General features: G+C 25.9%; 2 protein-coding genes across 2 annotated transcripts; one reads left to right on the forward strand and one right to left on the reverse strand.

Moving 5' to 3' along the window:
- Nucleotides 1–603: 603 nt before the first annotated feature.
- On the reverse strand, nucleotides 604–10,888 carry LOC112596214. Its single transcript, XM_025341714.1, has 4 exons — nucleotides 10,406–10,888; nucleotides 7,828–8,764; nucleotides 1,027–1,455; nucleotides 604–873 (listed from the first exon to the last, which is right to left on the reverse strand). The coding sequence occupies exons 2-4, from the start codon at nucleotides 8,755–8,757 to the stop codon at nucleotides 745–747; spliced, it is 1,488 nt and encodes a 495-aa protein (XP_025197499.1). The 5' UTR covers nucleotides 8,758–8,764; nucleotides 10,406–10,888; the 3' UTR covers nucleotides 604–744.
- On the forward strand, nucleotides 10,563–16,184 carry LOC112596228 (52 kDa repressor of the inhibitor of the protein kinase-like). The gene is made up of 4 exons (XM_025341731.1): nucleotides 10,563–10,605; nucleotides 14,315–14,821; nucleotides 15,077–16,064; nucleotides 16,163–16,184. The coding sequence occupies exons 1-4, from the start codon at nucleotides 10,563–10,565 to the stop codon at nucleotides 16,182–16,184; spliced, it is 1,560 nt and encodes a 519-aa protein (XP_025197516.1).
- Nucleotides 16,185–17,110: the final 926 nt, after the last annotated feature.

The raw sequence follows: 17,110 nt of genomic DNA on the forward strand, positions 1-17,110 counted from the left end.
TTAAAATATAATATAAATACATACATATATGAATTTATTTAAAGGTATTAGGTACTTAATGACATAAGTTACAAAATACAAAGTTTCTGTACCCTTAATTTATATAATAATTATTTGCATTTTTAGAAAAATGTTTTAATACACTTATAATTTAAATTTAAATTTATTAATTGGCAAAAGCTTGCATATAAAGTTATATAATTGTTACATTATTATTATAATAATTTATATTAATATATCATATAATTTCGATAAGAACTACAATTAATAAGTCATGATAATGTGGTATGAACTTTGAGAAAACTTTATTTGTAAATATATATAATTTATCATGAAGGTTGTCTAGAATTTCAGACACTTAATTATAGTTTTTAAATGGTTCAATATTTTTTTAAATAAATAGATATTGTAAAGTAATTCATGGAATACAGTTTATTAATGTAACATTATATTAAATTTGTATTAAGAGAAGATACTAGCCTAACAGTCTAATATAAGTTTTGATTATATACCTAACAACATAATAAAATATTAAATTATTTTATTCTATTTTAATGACAATGCGTAAAAAACAAACATTTAAACAAAAATCATAACAAAACATTTTTTATAATAATACAAGAACCCTTCAATATAAAAATAGTAATATATAGGCATAAATGATAACCTTTAAACTCAATTCATTAGTATATAATATTGGAGTACAAAAATAGGCACAACCCATTTTAAACAAAAAAAAAGAAATTATCTTTGTGACATAAAGCTTTCTTCCATTTTTGTGACTACACCATTAATGACACCAATACAATGTTTAAATTGACACATAAATTCATCAACTTCATTAGGGCATTGACTTTCTTCAATTTTAGATTTCTATAATCAAATTTATATTAATATTAGTATTTTGATATTATAAAAAAACAATAGATTTATTAATATTATATATACAGTCCAAATAATAAAATTAAAAATAGTACAAAGTAAACTATTTACTTATAATAGAATAAGTCATGATTATTAAGTTACCGTTTTTCTGTATTTTTTTGATGAACGGCGCTTTTGTGATTCATCGTTTTGTTTGTTTGATACAGCTGTGTTTTTATTTTTAGTTGAATATAAATCATGCTCAATATGTTTTATAGGTGTAGAAGAGTGTAATTTTACCATATCACAGGGAGAGCAAAGTTCATTGTTATCAATTGATATATTAATACCGCTAACTAATGTATTTTCTTTAGATACTCTAGTTGAAGACATACCACAACCAGATGAATCACTACGGCATTCGTGTTTATTAGGATATTTGTTATTTATCACTGGTGCAATTTCTAATGAACTCAATGATAAATCATTAGATGAAACAGAATACGAATGTGGTGACGGAAATTCTACATCTTGATCTGTATCCATTTCAGACACATCAGTGCTTGCCAATGATTCTTGCCATAACTTTACCTAAAACACATATTTGAAAAAAAATAAATACCAAATAGTTTCATAAAAAAAAAAAAAAAATGTTTTAAAAATTATATAATTAATACCTATAATAATTTGTACATATTATTATTATTTATGATAGTGAAATGAGTTAAGAAATGTCAAGAGGTAAGTGCTTAACTCCATGAGTAATGAGTAAGAACATGGTGATAACATTTTATAATAGTTAAATAAATATGAAATGTCGTAGAATACAAAGCAGTTATTGAATGTACAGAGTGGAGGAATATAAGGAAAATTTAAAGAAATTAGAGGAAAGTAGAATGTGGCTAAATACGAAATAAATAAAAGTTTTACTTTTTCTAGTAAAATTAAGCTATTGAAATTATGCATAATATATGCAATTAATAGAGAATTAGGATAGTTAGGAAAAATTTCAAAGCATTTTCTATTAATCATCTTAGTGGAACATAGGCGCATATAGGAGGGTGCTTGGGAGTGCTTAGCACCCCCAGGCTTCAAATCAGCACCCCCAGTTTCCTGTAAAATTTATTTGAGTATTTTATCAATTATTTGAAAATTATTGTGATTCATTGGGTTGGAATTTTTTTTCCATTACAAATAGACAATACTATGTAGCTTATGAATTCACGACTAATAATGTATTGATTGTATTGTATGAATGCACGTTGCACTATTCCAGTTTTCGTCTAAACGTTGAACATTAACAGCAATCATATAATAAAAATTTGCATTATCTAACAGAAAATTAAATCTTGTTTAAAATTAATTAGTGATTAGATATTATTATTATTATTATTATATATATAATATAAATACATTTTAATATTAATTATAATAATTAAAAATTATTAGAATGCAGTTTACTATGGTATTAAAGGGGTGTGAGGGGCAGCCCCCCACAGATCTGTTTACTGTAAATTATTTCAGCACACCCAATGTGCACCTATGTAGTGGAGATAGAAAAGTCCGCTAATAATTAATACTTTGATCAGATAATCGGATCGGTAGTGATATTTAGGGAGCAACGGATATCTGGTAAAAGTATATAATATATATAACTATAGTCTACTAGCTGATCCCGTGCACTTAATTGCCCATAAAAATTACTACCACATTTTTTATTCAAATTTTATTCAATTCGCAATTTTAATAACCGGTGTAGCGATATACAAAACTTAAAAAGAAAAAAATAGATTAAAGTTTAAGTGAGCATGGAGTGTACCTTCACGGTCAAGGTGACAAGGTGTAATAACAAATAACAATGAAATTAACGTTCAACTGATAAAATATCGTACGAAAAATGAAATCCCAAACCAAATTACACGTAAATATTCCAAAAATAGCTAATGCAGGAAAAGTATCGTTGTTACGTATTATTGTATTGTTAGTCTTATTTTACGTCATACGACGACTATAAGCAATGTTATTAGGCACATATCGATCAAAAACACTGAAATTTAGTATAACTCTTATTAATTCTTCATTAACTACCTAACCAAGTAACAAAAAATATAGTGTATAAGACAAATTTAATTTTCTTGAAATATAGCCTATATTAGATAAGAATAATGAAGCTTTCTGTTTGTGTTTGATAAAATTGAATACAACGAAAAACGATTCTGAGCATTAGACATTTTATTTTAATAAATAGGATAGGTTGTCAGACAGCGCCAGATTGGGAAGAAATTACTTACCGGGCTGTCCACCTAGACCGGCCCAAGTTCCTAAACAATTTTTTTCTTAACCTATCAAATTTTATTAGTATAAACAAGATTTAATTAATAGACCCTTAATGTAAATACAAGCACTACTAAGCACTAAATTGTGGAGGCTTTGAAGCATATTGTATATTTTAAATATTTTTACCACCACCCTTAATAAGTAGCAGTGGCCAAAGAGCTTTCAAACATGAAGCAATTGCTTCAAATAATCCTATATCCCGCCGCCACTGTATAGACTATATATATGTAGCTGTCATTATATCAAGATAACGATTTTTATCATAGATTACATATTTACATTTTAAAATCACATTTTTGTCTATTGATGTAAAATAAACTATGGATAAGATATTTCCACTGATTCAAAATATCATCAAACTGGCCCAAATCTTTCGAATTTTTAACGGCCCCCCAGGTTTTGCCGGGTAGCCCGCCGGCTCAATCCGGGCCTGTTGTCAGATTACATTCATTTTTTGCTAAAAACAAATTCCATACCTATAATGTATAATAATTATTACAATAACCACGATTATAGTTATTTAGACGTTTTAAGTCAATATACCATAGAACAATGAAAAGGAGATTCGTGATAAAAATAATTGAAAATTAATTTAAGTATTATAAAGATACACTATACTAAACGTAGGTATTGCAAAAAGATTCAATTACAACAAAATAGGTAACTATAAACATTTTATTATCCAATTTTTTAATGTAAATAAAAATAAAATTATGCATATCAATATAATTTTAAGGATCTCTTGCATTAAATTTTTAAGTTTTATTATTCTCAGACAAAAACTTTATCATATAAAAATAAAAAATAAAATAACAGGCAAAATATTTTTAAAATAAAAATTATCGTGTCAAGAAAATTTTTTCCATAAATAAAATATTTGATGAAAAATTCAAGCTTCTACTAAAAAAATATTTTAAAAGTTAAAGATGAAAGCATTTTTATGTTTTACTGCACCGAAGTGTAGACATTTCTTAAAAGAAATAACCATAATTTTACTTTACAATTATTGCATTGAAAATCTAATAGAATGATAATTTTTTAAATACTATCAAATTCGGTATCTTAAATAAAAAATAAGAATAGAATCTGATATAACTGAAATTGTTCAAAAATCTTTAAAACAACTTTGTATCATTGCCTCTAGTTTAAAAATTTAACTGTGTATATAGTAAATAATAATACACGTTTAGGTAAAAAATTTCAATTCCCTACGAATATTTTTAGAATTAGATCAAACAAAATTAGTAAAATCGTTATTTTTAGTTAAACATCTTAGTTTGATAAAATTTAAACTTGAAATGTCTATGAGGAATTTTTTTTTTTAATGTTAAAGCTTTTTTACACGAACTTTTTTATCAACATTTATAGAAAAAAACTCGAAAATTTTAAATACAAGTTTAAAAATTTAAAACTAATGATTATATTAAAAATGTCATTTTTTAAAGAAAATTATAATTTTAGTAAAAGTCAAATGCTTTAACTTTTTACAATTAATATTTGTTAAATACTTTAATTTCCAACAAGAATCGATAGAGAAGAAATCATTATTTTATACGTGACTCACTCATGAACAATTCTTTTTGTGGGATTTTTTTTCCAGTTATTTTGAAAACTTTAGGTCTTTTTACTTTAGTCCCCAAATAACTAACTAAAGATCTAAAATCTACCTTCACATTTAAAATTTATATTTTTGTTTTACAGACACATAAACGCGCAAAACATGCATAAACTACGAATTATTCAACTTAGAATTTAAAATATTTGTAGTTTGAAATAAATATCAACAATTCTGATTGTATATCTATTAAACAGCACAAAAATGTAAAACTAATGTGTAAGAATTTCAAAGGCTTAAAGTTTTCATGAGGACTGTTGAATATTCAACATTTATGTATATCACACGTTGCATTTATAACATTAATAATTATAAATATTATGTTACATGATCGGTGGGGACTGTTCATTGGCCTTAGTAAGTAGACACATTTAATACGATTTAGTTAGCTAGACTATAAAATACATTTGTGTTATTATTAGCGTTGACCAATGATAAATGTTTAAATATCGACATAGTTTTTATTTTTCCGATATCGTATATCGCGATAACGAAAAGACATCGATTTGCAAATATTTAAAATTATATGTATATTAATTACTGATTATTATGAATTAACTTAAAAGTATGCAAAATAAAAATTTAAACGTGGAAAATTAGATGTGAAAATAATAGAAATAAGTATTTCTCAGTTAACAAATTTTCTTCATCAAACAGTTTTTCCATCAATGTTTCTTTGTAATATATCACAATGTGTCATAATTCATTATCTAGTAGATAAAAGTAATAAACGTGTATATTTATAAATATCGATATCGAAATTACTAAGAAAATACTCATGATATCGATATTGTTGGCCAACACTAATTAATATTCAGAATTCAGATTAGTACTTTACAAATCACAACAAGGACAATTTAAAGTTTTTAAGTTCCAAAATCTTAACTCTGTAGTTGATAAAAAATTGAGTTTGACAGATTGAATACAAAAATCTAATATCAAATGTATATTGCATACAATGTGTATACTGCATAGGAAGTCCTTTATACACGACGTGTGTATTTATTAATGTCTAGCTAGTTACTTGTCCTGAAAAATGAAATAATAATAGTATACAGGACGTACGCATGTGGCAGTTTTGAACAAAAATAACTAGATTTTCATGGGATTTTTGTTCATGCGCGAACTAAAGGGGGATGTAAAGACTTCATCCGTTTCCTGTATTTTCAGCCCGCAACCAGATGTCCTCAAAAACACGTACAATGACAAGCACGTGTTATTTCTATTGTACAAAAAAGATACGCGTGCAGTATTCTGTATTGATAGCCTATGTAACAATCTCGGCGTCGGCCGAGTGCAATGGATATTTTAAATACAATATAAGCTATCGGAATAAAAATAATTTTTAATCTTTGTACTTTAAATTCATTTCTATAAAATTACATATACACATAATATATTGGACACTTCTTTTGATAAACAACACGTTTTAACCAAGTATATCAGGGTTAAAAAAATTAAAATATTATTTAAATATTAAATTTCAATAAATTATAGGCTATAAACACAAATTTAAGATTTGCATTAGCTTAAACACTGAATATATTTTAATTTTTAAAAATTATTTAAGTAAATATATATTTATTTATAAAGTAAAGTTTATACAGATGTAACATTTAATACTAAAGTTGTTTTTTATAGTACATATTTGAGAATATTTTTTTAGAAGTTGTGGCATTTCGAAAGCTGTCTTCAATGTATAAAAATAAACACAGTTTATGTAAAAGTCAGTAGACAGGGAGACCGCTGGGACATTGCCAAAAGGACACATAGCCAAATGTATTATGTTACAAGTATTTATATGAGATTAAAAATGTGTAGGTAAGTTCAATTAAGTATATTAATTGATAATTCAATATTACAGATAATTATAGACATAGTGGTTAAATTACTTATAAATAGTAGACTTAAAATATATTCCAATAAATATTTTGAATATACTTTTATTTTTTATGTATTTAAAAAAATAAAAACATTTTCCTGTATAATCTGTGTTTAATTCACATTGCAGCATAATATGTAATAATACTTCTTAATTATTGTCAATCAATAGAGGTGTAATTTTGGTAAAACATATTTTAGAAAAAAAAAATTGAAAATTGAATAATAAACTTGATTTAAGGGTAAATTGTTTTAAATACTTTGAAATATACACTAAAACATCTGCTAAAATATAATTATGCATTAAGTAAATATATATTAAATCTAAGCATTATAAATTGGCAATTTTTTATGGATGTTTTAACATTTAAACCAGAAAATAAACATTGCAGCTTTATGCTTTTACATAATATATAAAACCAATAATAATAATATAGCCTATAGCTATTAAAACTTGGTAGAAAACAAAATATATCAAACTGTTTATACAAAGATTAAAATAAAAAAATAAAAATATATTATTTAAAATAATTGTCTATTAATATACAAGTTAAAAAAATATTCTAAAATTGCAAAAATATTTAGCTAAACAAAATCTAATTTACAGACTACGGGTTACATATATTATTAAATGATAAAAATAAAAAAAATAACTGATATAGAAAAAAAAGAAAACTACCATCCAAGTTTCAAGTCATATAAAGATTTGATCGAGGATTTGATTTAGTAAGTAGTTGGTATTTCAAAATTTCAGAGATTACTTTTCAATTTGTTTTAGTGAATAAAGAAAACATATTTTTAACAACACTTTGCTCAGAATCATTTTTTAGATGCAATGGTTAGTCATAAATTTAAATTTAAAATCATACTATAAATTTATTAACCTCTCATCTTTTCAGACCAAACATATAATAGCTCTTTTATTGACTGAAATCTCAATACAAAAACTAAAATTACCTGTTATCAATATTTTAAATAAACACCATTTGAAACCCATACATTGATACATCAAACTTTTATTTTATTTATTGTATGAAAGCATTTGAAACTGATGTATCAGTTGAAGTAAAACAACAACTCACTTTGTTTTAATTTAAAACTTCATTGGCTATCTAATAAATATAACTCACCTTTTGTATAGCAGATCTTGAATCTCTTGGTGTTTTGTAGGTATTAATATTGGAATAATTTATTAAGTCACCTCCTGATTTCACTTTTCGAACTTTAAGACCATTTTCTTTCTCTAGACTTAAGTTTTCTTTTCTTATAGCTGATAACGTATTAGATGATTTTAATTTATAACCACGGCCCCATACTTCTTTAGGTGGTGGTATATTATAACCCGGAGATAATGGCTCTATTAATTCGTTTTCAGTAAATTTTAACACATCTCTACTAGGTTTAGCCAATTTCAAAATAATATTTGTTGCAGAATTATACTTATTTTCCATTACTTTATAATTGTATTGAAGTTGTTCTATAAGTCTATTTTTCTCCAATAATTGAATTTCCAGTTTTTTCAAATTGCTCTTTAAATTAATAATTTCTTCACCTTCAGTTTTAATCATTTCATCAACATATTTATTTACTTGCTGTTTTCTTGATGAAGGTTGTAAACTATATCTAGTAGCTTTACTTTTAGCTTCATTATCTTTGATATCCTTAATGTATTGTTTTACTTTACTTTCAACATGTGCATATTTTTTCTTAGTTTTACCTAATGAATTCAGACAACTATTAGAATTATGAATACCTGATTCTGTTCTGGTAGTCATGGCACTAGTTAATGTTTCTGTAGAATAAATAGCTGAATCTTCTCGAATAAGGGGTTTGAAAGACTTTATTGTTGTCAAATCAGCTAATGAATATGATTTTATTGGACCTTTATAAATACATTTATTTGTTTTTTGTTTGTTAATAGGTACTCGAGTAGTTTCTGACTCTGATTCTGATGATGTAAATTCTACTGAACTTGTAGTTGATGTACTAAAACTTGTCAATAATGAAGGTAAAGTGACATCTTCAATTAACACCGTAGGAGAGTCAAATTCTAAATCCATTGTGAAACTATATAAAAAAAAAAAAAAAAAGAAAGAAAAAAATCAATAATTAATAAAATTATAAAACAATATATCATAATATAATATTTTTATCATAAATTAAAATAACTGGTTTTTACTAATAATACCTAGGTAGATAAAGAAATTCATTTTTTTTTAAAGTTTTTGAACTTTTGTCTTGGGATATTTTTAAAATACCTAATTATAAGTATGAATGTAGTTAAAATTTAAAATATGCTTAGATTAAATAAAAATATTTAAGCTTAAAAATTACTTTATAAGTATTAACCCATAAAAAGTTATAAACTTAATAAATTTGTTAAAATTCATAACCAATTTGCTTAAAATAACAGATAAACAAAACTATAGGAAATAAAAAATAAAACCAAATTTTTAAATGTTAGTATGTACCTAGCCTTTTTTATTTACAAAATCTATTATCTAATATTATTAACCAGAATTTATAGCTTTTGATAATTCATTTTATAATAGTAGTAAGTAAGCTACTTACTTAAGCTTTATAGATATTCATATAGTAATGATATGGATATATAGCACAAAGTATCACTGACATTATTAAATATAAAAACAGTAAGACAGGTATTCTATCTCGGTGTTATTTATAATACATTAACTATGTAGGAAGTTTAGAATTTTAGATCTTAATTGTTAATAAAAAATAAATATATATTACAGAACAGTTTCGTTTAGTTTATTGCTTAATTGGTATTAAACAAAATAACTCAACAATTTATTTAGTTTATATTAATTAACTGTATGACTGACAGTAGTTATTTTCATTATTAGGTACTAAATTAAAAGATAGCATTCTTATTTTATGACGTCTTATTTAAATGAATATTCAACTGTACGAACAGTAGCCAAAACTAAAAACTAAATTTATTAAAAGACCCTGAAACAATTTTATTCTATTGTGGCAATAGTAAAAATAAAGCATATTAAGTAGTAAACTACATTATTATCTAGATTAATATTTTTTTAATGTATTAACTCAAGTATTTACATAATACATAAAATGATAAATTTTTAAAAATGTTATCCAATCATCCTCTTAATAGGATGTATCATTGAAATAATTAACTTTTCATATTCAAATAGTGGTAACTTACAAATTAAAATATAACATTCTCTATTTAATTTTTTTTTTTTTATTGAATTTGCCTATTTTAGTTGTTTTGTACATCAACATGAATAGATACATTATAAATATAAAATATGTAAGTATACACATTTTTTTTTAAATCTTGAAAATTATAATATAAAATAGAATTGAATAGTAGGCAGTAGGTACTAGGTATATACTACAATTCGTAATTCTTTAAACATACTACCCTATTTAAAATATTTTTCTGTTTTTTACTTTTTTTAACGACAATTTTTATTTTTTATTTAATATTATAGGTAAATCAAAATACTTTTTGGTATATTTCAAAAGGTACATAAACTTTAAAATGTATCTTCAAACAAGTAGTTAATACTTCTTTTAAGTTTAGATGAGTAGAATACAGTGGTGTCTAGCATATTGGTCCACTTCTCCATTCTATTTAATCATTAAATACTTATAATTTACTATAAGTTTAAAATTACAATTTTAAGTATCGCGGACTCGGTCCCGAATTTTGATTACCTGTATTTTATTTCACTGGATACTTCGCAAGCTGACGATGGAGAACGACGTGAATTCGGAGTAAGACACCTCGTCCGAAATAATGCGATGCCGTAAGGGAATCAAAACACGTCGGGCAGTAAAACAGAAAACGAAAGAAAATAGAAAAAATACGACTATGGAAGACTGTGTTCAGCAAAGAGAAATAAGCAAAAATTCATGTACGATAATAATATATATCAACACCGAGTACAATATAATAGTAATAATAATTTAATCGTCGGATAGAAAGAATTGCGCTCGACAACGCTAACCCGCGTACACCTGGCGAGCAGTAAATAACGACTGAAGCACTGAACAACTGAACTACTGAAGTACGAGTGTCGAGCAGTATGACGATTCTGACGTGCGTGGTCGTTCTATAGTTGTACTATATTAGTATATTACTACTATCGTCGACGATTGCCAATAAACCGCGCGCGGTCCCTGATCACGTCGGCCTCTCCGTTTAGTGCACAGCGAGATTGCGCGCGCGCGCGTTCGATATTAACGCGAAGACGATATCGCCCTTTGTCACGACGTTCCAGGAAGGGGAAACGTTCTAACGACGCAAAACCACAGATGAAGAATTATCTTTTTACTTTTTACTTTTTTTTTTTTTCAGTCGTATTATCTGTACTCTGTATGCGATTTGCGCACTTCAGCACCACGAGTTACGATTATTATCGGAGCCACTCGATTCGACTATTATTTATTAGTCACTAGACTAGTTGAAAAAGTTTTAACTAAATAAGCCCTATGAAGTTATAAACTTATAAATTAATAATTATAAACTATAAGTCGTGATGACTAACTATTATAAAATTATTAAATAATAATAATAATAATAATATGTAATAATATTATCCCCTCAACTGCGACTATCGGTTTCTATTTTAAGTAACAAGACTATTGTTTACTGTAATATTCGAGTGGAAATTGTACGAAAAAGACAATCATAAATCATAATATATACATCGAAATATGTGCAATTAAAGATACAACAATATTATATGCAATATAAGCGATACCTACACGACTATTATTATACTTGTCCGAGTTATACATACCACATACCTATTACTTTTATTACCCGCAAAAACGACTATCTAGTATTGATGAATGATGTTGAGTCATTATTATTAGACTGGATCACGATAATGAATTTATTATAGTATAAAACGTTATATTTATCCATTATTTGTACACGTCTTATACCTATTTACTTTTGAACTTGGATACTATTTTTGACACACATATACATGAAACATGAATAATGAATATAATATCTTAATCGTGGTCCGGACTTTGGAGTGGTCTGTCAAACCACCAGATAACATTTTACGTGGGATTTATCATTTATTTTATAATAATTATAATGGTTTATTTATTATTTATTTTTTACATGATACGTAGTTTAGACCTATAGTACATGCCATTTAGGTATCAAAGTCTATAGTAATGAATAATGATAATTTAAGTACATTGTATCACAGATACAAAATAGTACCTATTATGTATAGTAGCAAATTTCGTCAACTGTAAAAGTAAAATAATTAATTTTATTTTGACTTGTTTACCGCGCAGGCTTAGCGTGGTTTTTGTATAGGTACAGTATTACAGACTACAGTCCCCGGTTCTGTAAATCCGTAATAGAAACTGAAAAAACATATTCAGCGTTCTCCCTACTGCTATGAATCTCGACGACTTCCGTCTGCAGATGCGCAATTCAATAATAATACTATAGGTATACGTAGGGCGTAGGCCAGCACGTTGCAGCTGTTGTACACACCGTGTTTTTACTTCTCTGTCAACGATTATAATCGGTCTAACAAAATAAGGTACGAAATTCCAAATCGACCAATTTTACATTGTATTATTGTAAATGCAAGTTGAGTTTAAAATTTGGGGCTTCACATTTTTTTAAACAAATCTCTACCTAACTAAATTTTTTAAAAAAACCAACATAATATTTTCAAGTCTTCTAGATGTAATTCACTAAACGATTAAAAAAAATAATATGTTAGAGTATGAAAATGTGATGATGGCAATACTAATATTATTAACATGATAGCGTTGGCCTGAACGTGGACCGTTAGGCGTTAGGCTGTCGAAGAAGAAAAATAATATTATTAAAATAGTCTCCACCTCAATAATATAACTACAACAATAATATCAATAATCAATAAAATACAAAAACTAAAAACTGTAAATAAAAGTATAACTATTATTTAAATACTAGGGCACTGAAATATCCGTGAAAATAAATATCTCGACAAATTTACAATTTTAGACATCAAAAAAACTATTTTAACATGCTACTCAACATTTGGCAAGGCTACTAGTCAAACCAATCAACAAAACTAAACGAAATATATAACTACGGCAGTCTACAGGAGTATTCAAAAAAATCAAAACAACCAACATCACGCATAACATAATAGACATAAAAATGTTATACTAACATTTGTACAGAATATGGTTATTCCACTAATTAATAAGTAAGCCGTAAACTTATGGTTTTAAATTAAAACTTTTAATACATTAAAAAACATCTTAAAAATGTTCTATAAATTTGGAAAAATGCATTAAAACCTAGTAAATAAATTATAAACTCAGAAAATTAAGTAAAATTTAGAATATGGAAATATCTTTCATGGCTTCTTTCAAGGATAATTCAAGATAAAAACATACATTATAACCAATAGGCAATAACCATAAATTCTTATAGACTATAACTATAGTATATAAATATAATCTATACCAATTGTATTTTTTCTAAATCATAAAAAAAAATAAAAATATTATAATTTAAAAACAAGATTTATTTGAATAACAAGACAAAAATTAAATAAATAAAAATAATTCACAAAATTAATGTAAAATATTTTAAATTACGAAGAAAATAATAATCAATTTAAAATATCAAATTACATAATAAAAAATTAAAAAATTAAAATGTCCTAAAATTGCAAGATAAATATTTTAAAATTGAATTCATTAGTACCTATAAATTATAATTCTAACTATGTATAAATGTTTTAGATTTACAGAGAACTTAAGTCATAAAGTAAAGCATTTTCCTATAAATTTACAGCACTGATAATATCATATCTATCTTTAAAACTTTATACATATTTCCAAGCAGACATAACTCGAGGCTGATTTAGCAATATTGAATAGGTAGGTATTGAAAAACATTTTGAAGTAGATACTGAAATAATATTTAAAACATTTGCTAAATCCCATAGAAGAATACAGATTCAAAAATGCTTGTATCTAAATAATTTGTTTTAGATAGACTCTACAATATTTATTTCGATTTTCTATATTTGGTGTAGGCAGAATTATAAGTTGTAAAACTTCATATAATTTTTTTTTAAATAAAAATTTAAAGCCATAGGTATACATATTAATATTTTTAATGGATGTTATATGGTATATCTAATAAAAATATAAAATGTACCTATATTATACATTATAAATATAAGTTTAAACTACAATTAGATATTATAAGTAGATGAAATAAAAAATATACCTAATTCGAAAAAGTTCCTATTAAGTTTTATCGTTAATCAATATTAAAATTACCTATACCTATTACCTATGTGTTAAATTGGAAAATTGTTCGTGTTCTTATTATTTCCATAAATGCTTAATTGAGTAGTTTTTTAATTCCACCCATAATTCTTCAAATCTCAAGCCCCATTCGTGACTTAGATAGGTACCTACTTTAAATATTCAATGTTGACTAATAAAGTACCTACGCGACTACGCTCGATAGTCGACACATATTGTACAACAAATAGTTGAATTGCTTTCGTAGTTCGTTATATAATGTCACAAAAACGTCAAAGTGAAATATTTACTTCTTTCTTTAAAAAAAAAAAGTTGATGACAATAGTACTCCTACAAGTGAAAATATTTTGAATGAAACTGCTTCACAACAAGAACGAGTTGTTTACACTAATTCGTCGGAAATTAATGATACTAAACAGTATGATATAGGATTCGCAGTTGAAGAGGAATGTAATGTTAAAATACGAAAAGAGATAAGTGAACTTTATAATTATTTAAGTAAAACGTGGACTCCAAATAAAAATTATATTTTTCCAGTAACAAAAGATAAAAACGGTCATAGTAGAAGTTTTCATATTGAATGGATAGATAAATACAATTGGTTAGCTTATAGTCATTTAAGTAAGGAAGCTTTTTGCAAAGTTTGTGTACTTTTTGGACCAAAGGTGGGTGGTATTGGGGGACAAAAGCTTGGAATCTTGAAAGAAACTCCTTTAATTAAGTACAAAGATGCATTATATGATTTAAAAAAACACTGTGAAAGAGAATATCATAAAACTGCAACTTTACGATCATTGGAATTTATTAAATGTTTTGAAGGTAAACAACAAACCATTGAAGTTCAACTTGATGATCAATTAAAAAAAACAGTTGAAGAAAATAAAAAAAAATTGATTCCCATAGTTAAAACTATTATTTTTTGTGGCCGTTATAATATTCCTTTGCGAGGACACCGTGATGATGTTAATTTAAAAAAATTGATTCCTATTGACGATGCAGCAAATGTTCATGAAATTCAAGCAATTAATAATCAAAATATTGGAATATTTAAACAATTGTTATTATTTAGAATAGACGCTGGTGATGAAAATCTTCGTAAACATTTTGAATTGGCGTCAAAAAACGCGACATTTGTCAGTAAAACTGTTCAAAATGAATTGATAAATATATGCGGCTCAATCATAACAGACAAACTTATAAAAGAGGTGAAGGACAGTGTTTTTTATTCAATTTTATGTGACGAAACTTCAGATTTGGCGCATATTGAACAAATGACTTTATCTGTTAGATATGTAGATACAACAACATGTACAATTAAAGAAAATTTTATTTGTTTTGTACCTGTATTTGAATGTACTGGTGAAAACTTGGCTAATGTAATTATTCAAAAATTGAAGGAATTAGGTTTAAGTTTAGAATTTTTACGTGGCCAAGGATACGATGGAGGTGCTAATAATATGCCGGGGAAATATAAAGGAGTACAAGCTAGAATTCTTAATTTACAACCAAAAGCGTCTTATACACATTGTGCATCACATCGGTTAAATTTAACATTATTAAAAGCTTGCAATGTACTACCTATAAAAAAATTATTTTCGACCGTTAAAGAAGTATGCAATTTTGTACGTGATTCCCCGAAAAGAGTTGATTTGTTTAAAAAAGTAATCACTGAACATTTACCGACATCAAAATCTATTATTTTAATAAAACTATGCGAAACGCGATGGGTTGAATCTCATGAGGCGATTCTTAGATTTTCGGATATGCTTTTTCCTATTATAATATTCTTGGAAGATATAATAGGTAATACAGATGGAAATATACTTTCAAAATGCAATGGACTTCTTCAATCAGTATTAAATTTTGAATTTATTTTGTCTTTGGAAGTAGCGGTCGAAATACTGTCAATAACTTTGCCAATATCACGTCAGCTACAAAATCCAGATTTAGATTTAACAAAGTGTATTGAAATAATAAATCTTGTGTTGGTTGCTCTTAAAAATAACAGAGAAGATACAAAATTTACTGATATTTTTAATCGAGCTGTGTCTAAAGCAGGCGTGTTAAATATTGATGTTAAAATTCCATGGATATGTAAAAGACAAGCTTACCGATCAAATTTAACTACTTCAAGTACTGAAGAATATTTTAAAATTACAGTTTATTTCACCGTTTTGGATAATTTTATAACGTCTATTCAAACTATGTTTTTGGACAATCAAAATAATATAGTGTTTAAAATACAACAACTTATACCAAATTACTTAAATGCTCTATCTGAAGAGGATATTTTAAAAGGTGCATCTTTCTATGAATCAGATTTACCAGGAACACTTAACGAATTAAAAGGTAAATAATAAATATATCTAGGTACCTATTATGTTAACGAAATAATTTCTATTGCATTTTTATAGCTGAAATCATGTTGTGGCAGTTACATTGGGCTAAACAACCAGAAAAAAATCAAAAATCAGCACGGCTATGGAAGCATTTAAAGAGACTGAAGGTGGATATTTCCCAAACATACGACAACTATTACTTATTCTTTCCGTATTACCTGTAACGACATCAACAAGCGAGAGATCTTTTTCTACCTTAAAAAGAATCAAATCATATTTGAGAACGACAATGGGGGAAAATCGTTTGAATGGGTGGTTATCATTATTAAATATTCATTATAATATTGATATAAAACCAGAAGAAGTAATAGATTTGTTTGCAAAACAACATTCGAGACGTTTACAATTTTGTTTATAAAACACTACTTTTATTTATATTTTTTTTATAGTATACAAATATTTTTGATTTTAATACTTTTTTATGTGTGTACACTTATATAATACATTATAATTAATAATATATTTTAATATACCATTATGCTAATATAAATGTTTTTATAAAAATATGTACTGATGTAAAAAAATATTGGGCCTCCCCAAAACAAAATCCTAAATCCGCCACTGATTGTTCTTATATAATGATACCATTGAATTCATATTTAACACATTCATTATAGTGATCCACTTAACAACTGATTTACTAATTACTCATCTTTTTGATTTTGCTTTTCTAATGATGTTTAAAGTACCTACTAGAAATTTTTATTTT

The sequence above is a fragment of the Melanaphis sacchari genome, unplaced genomic scaffold (genome assembly GCF_002803265.2).
Source record: "Melanaphis sacchari strain LSU unplaced genomic scaffold, SCAv2.0 Contig310_pilon_pilon, whole genome shotgun sequence".
NCBI lineage: Eukaryota > Metazoa > Arthropoda > Insecta > Hemiptera > Aphididae > Melanaphis > Melanaphis sacchari.

What these genes read in the sequence shown, in the direction of transcription:
- LOC112596228 (XM_025341731.1), top strand. Translation starts at nt 10,563, where the DNA reads ATGGAAGACTGTGTTCAGCAAAGAGAAATAAGCAAAAATTCAT. An exon ending in ATTTATTAAATGTTTTGAAG is followed by an intron (nt 14,822 to 15,076) that starts GTAAACAACAAA and finishes TATTTAGAATAG; the next exon opens with ACGCTGGTGATGAAAATCTT. An exon ending in GCTGTGTCTAAAGCAGGCGT is followed by an intron (nt 16,065 to 16,162) that starts GTTAAATATTGA and finishes TTAAAATTACAG; the next exon opens with TTTATTTCACCGTTTTGGAT.
- LOC112596214 (XM_025341714.1), bottom strand. Translation starts at nt 8,757, where the DNA reads ATGGATTTAGAATTTGACTCTCCTACGGTGTTAATTGAAGATGTCACT. An exon ending in CAAGATCTGCTATACAAAAG is followed by an intron (nt 1,456 to 7,827) that starts GTGAGTTATATT and finishes TATGTGTTTTAG; the next exon opens with GTAAAGTTATGGCAAGAATC. An exon ending in CAAAAAAATACAGAAAAACG is followed by an intron (nt 874 to 1,026) that starts GTAACTTAATAA and finishes ATTTGATTATAG; the next exon opens with AAATCTAAAATTGAAGAAAG.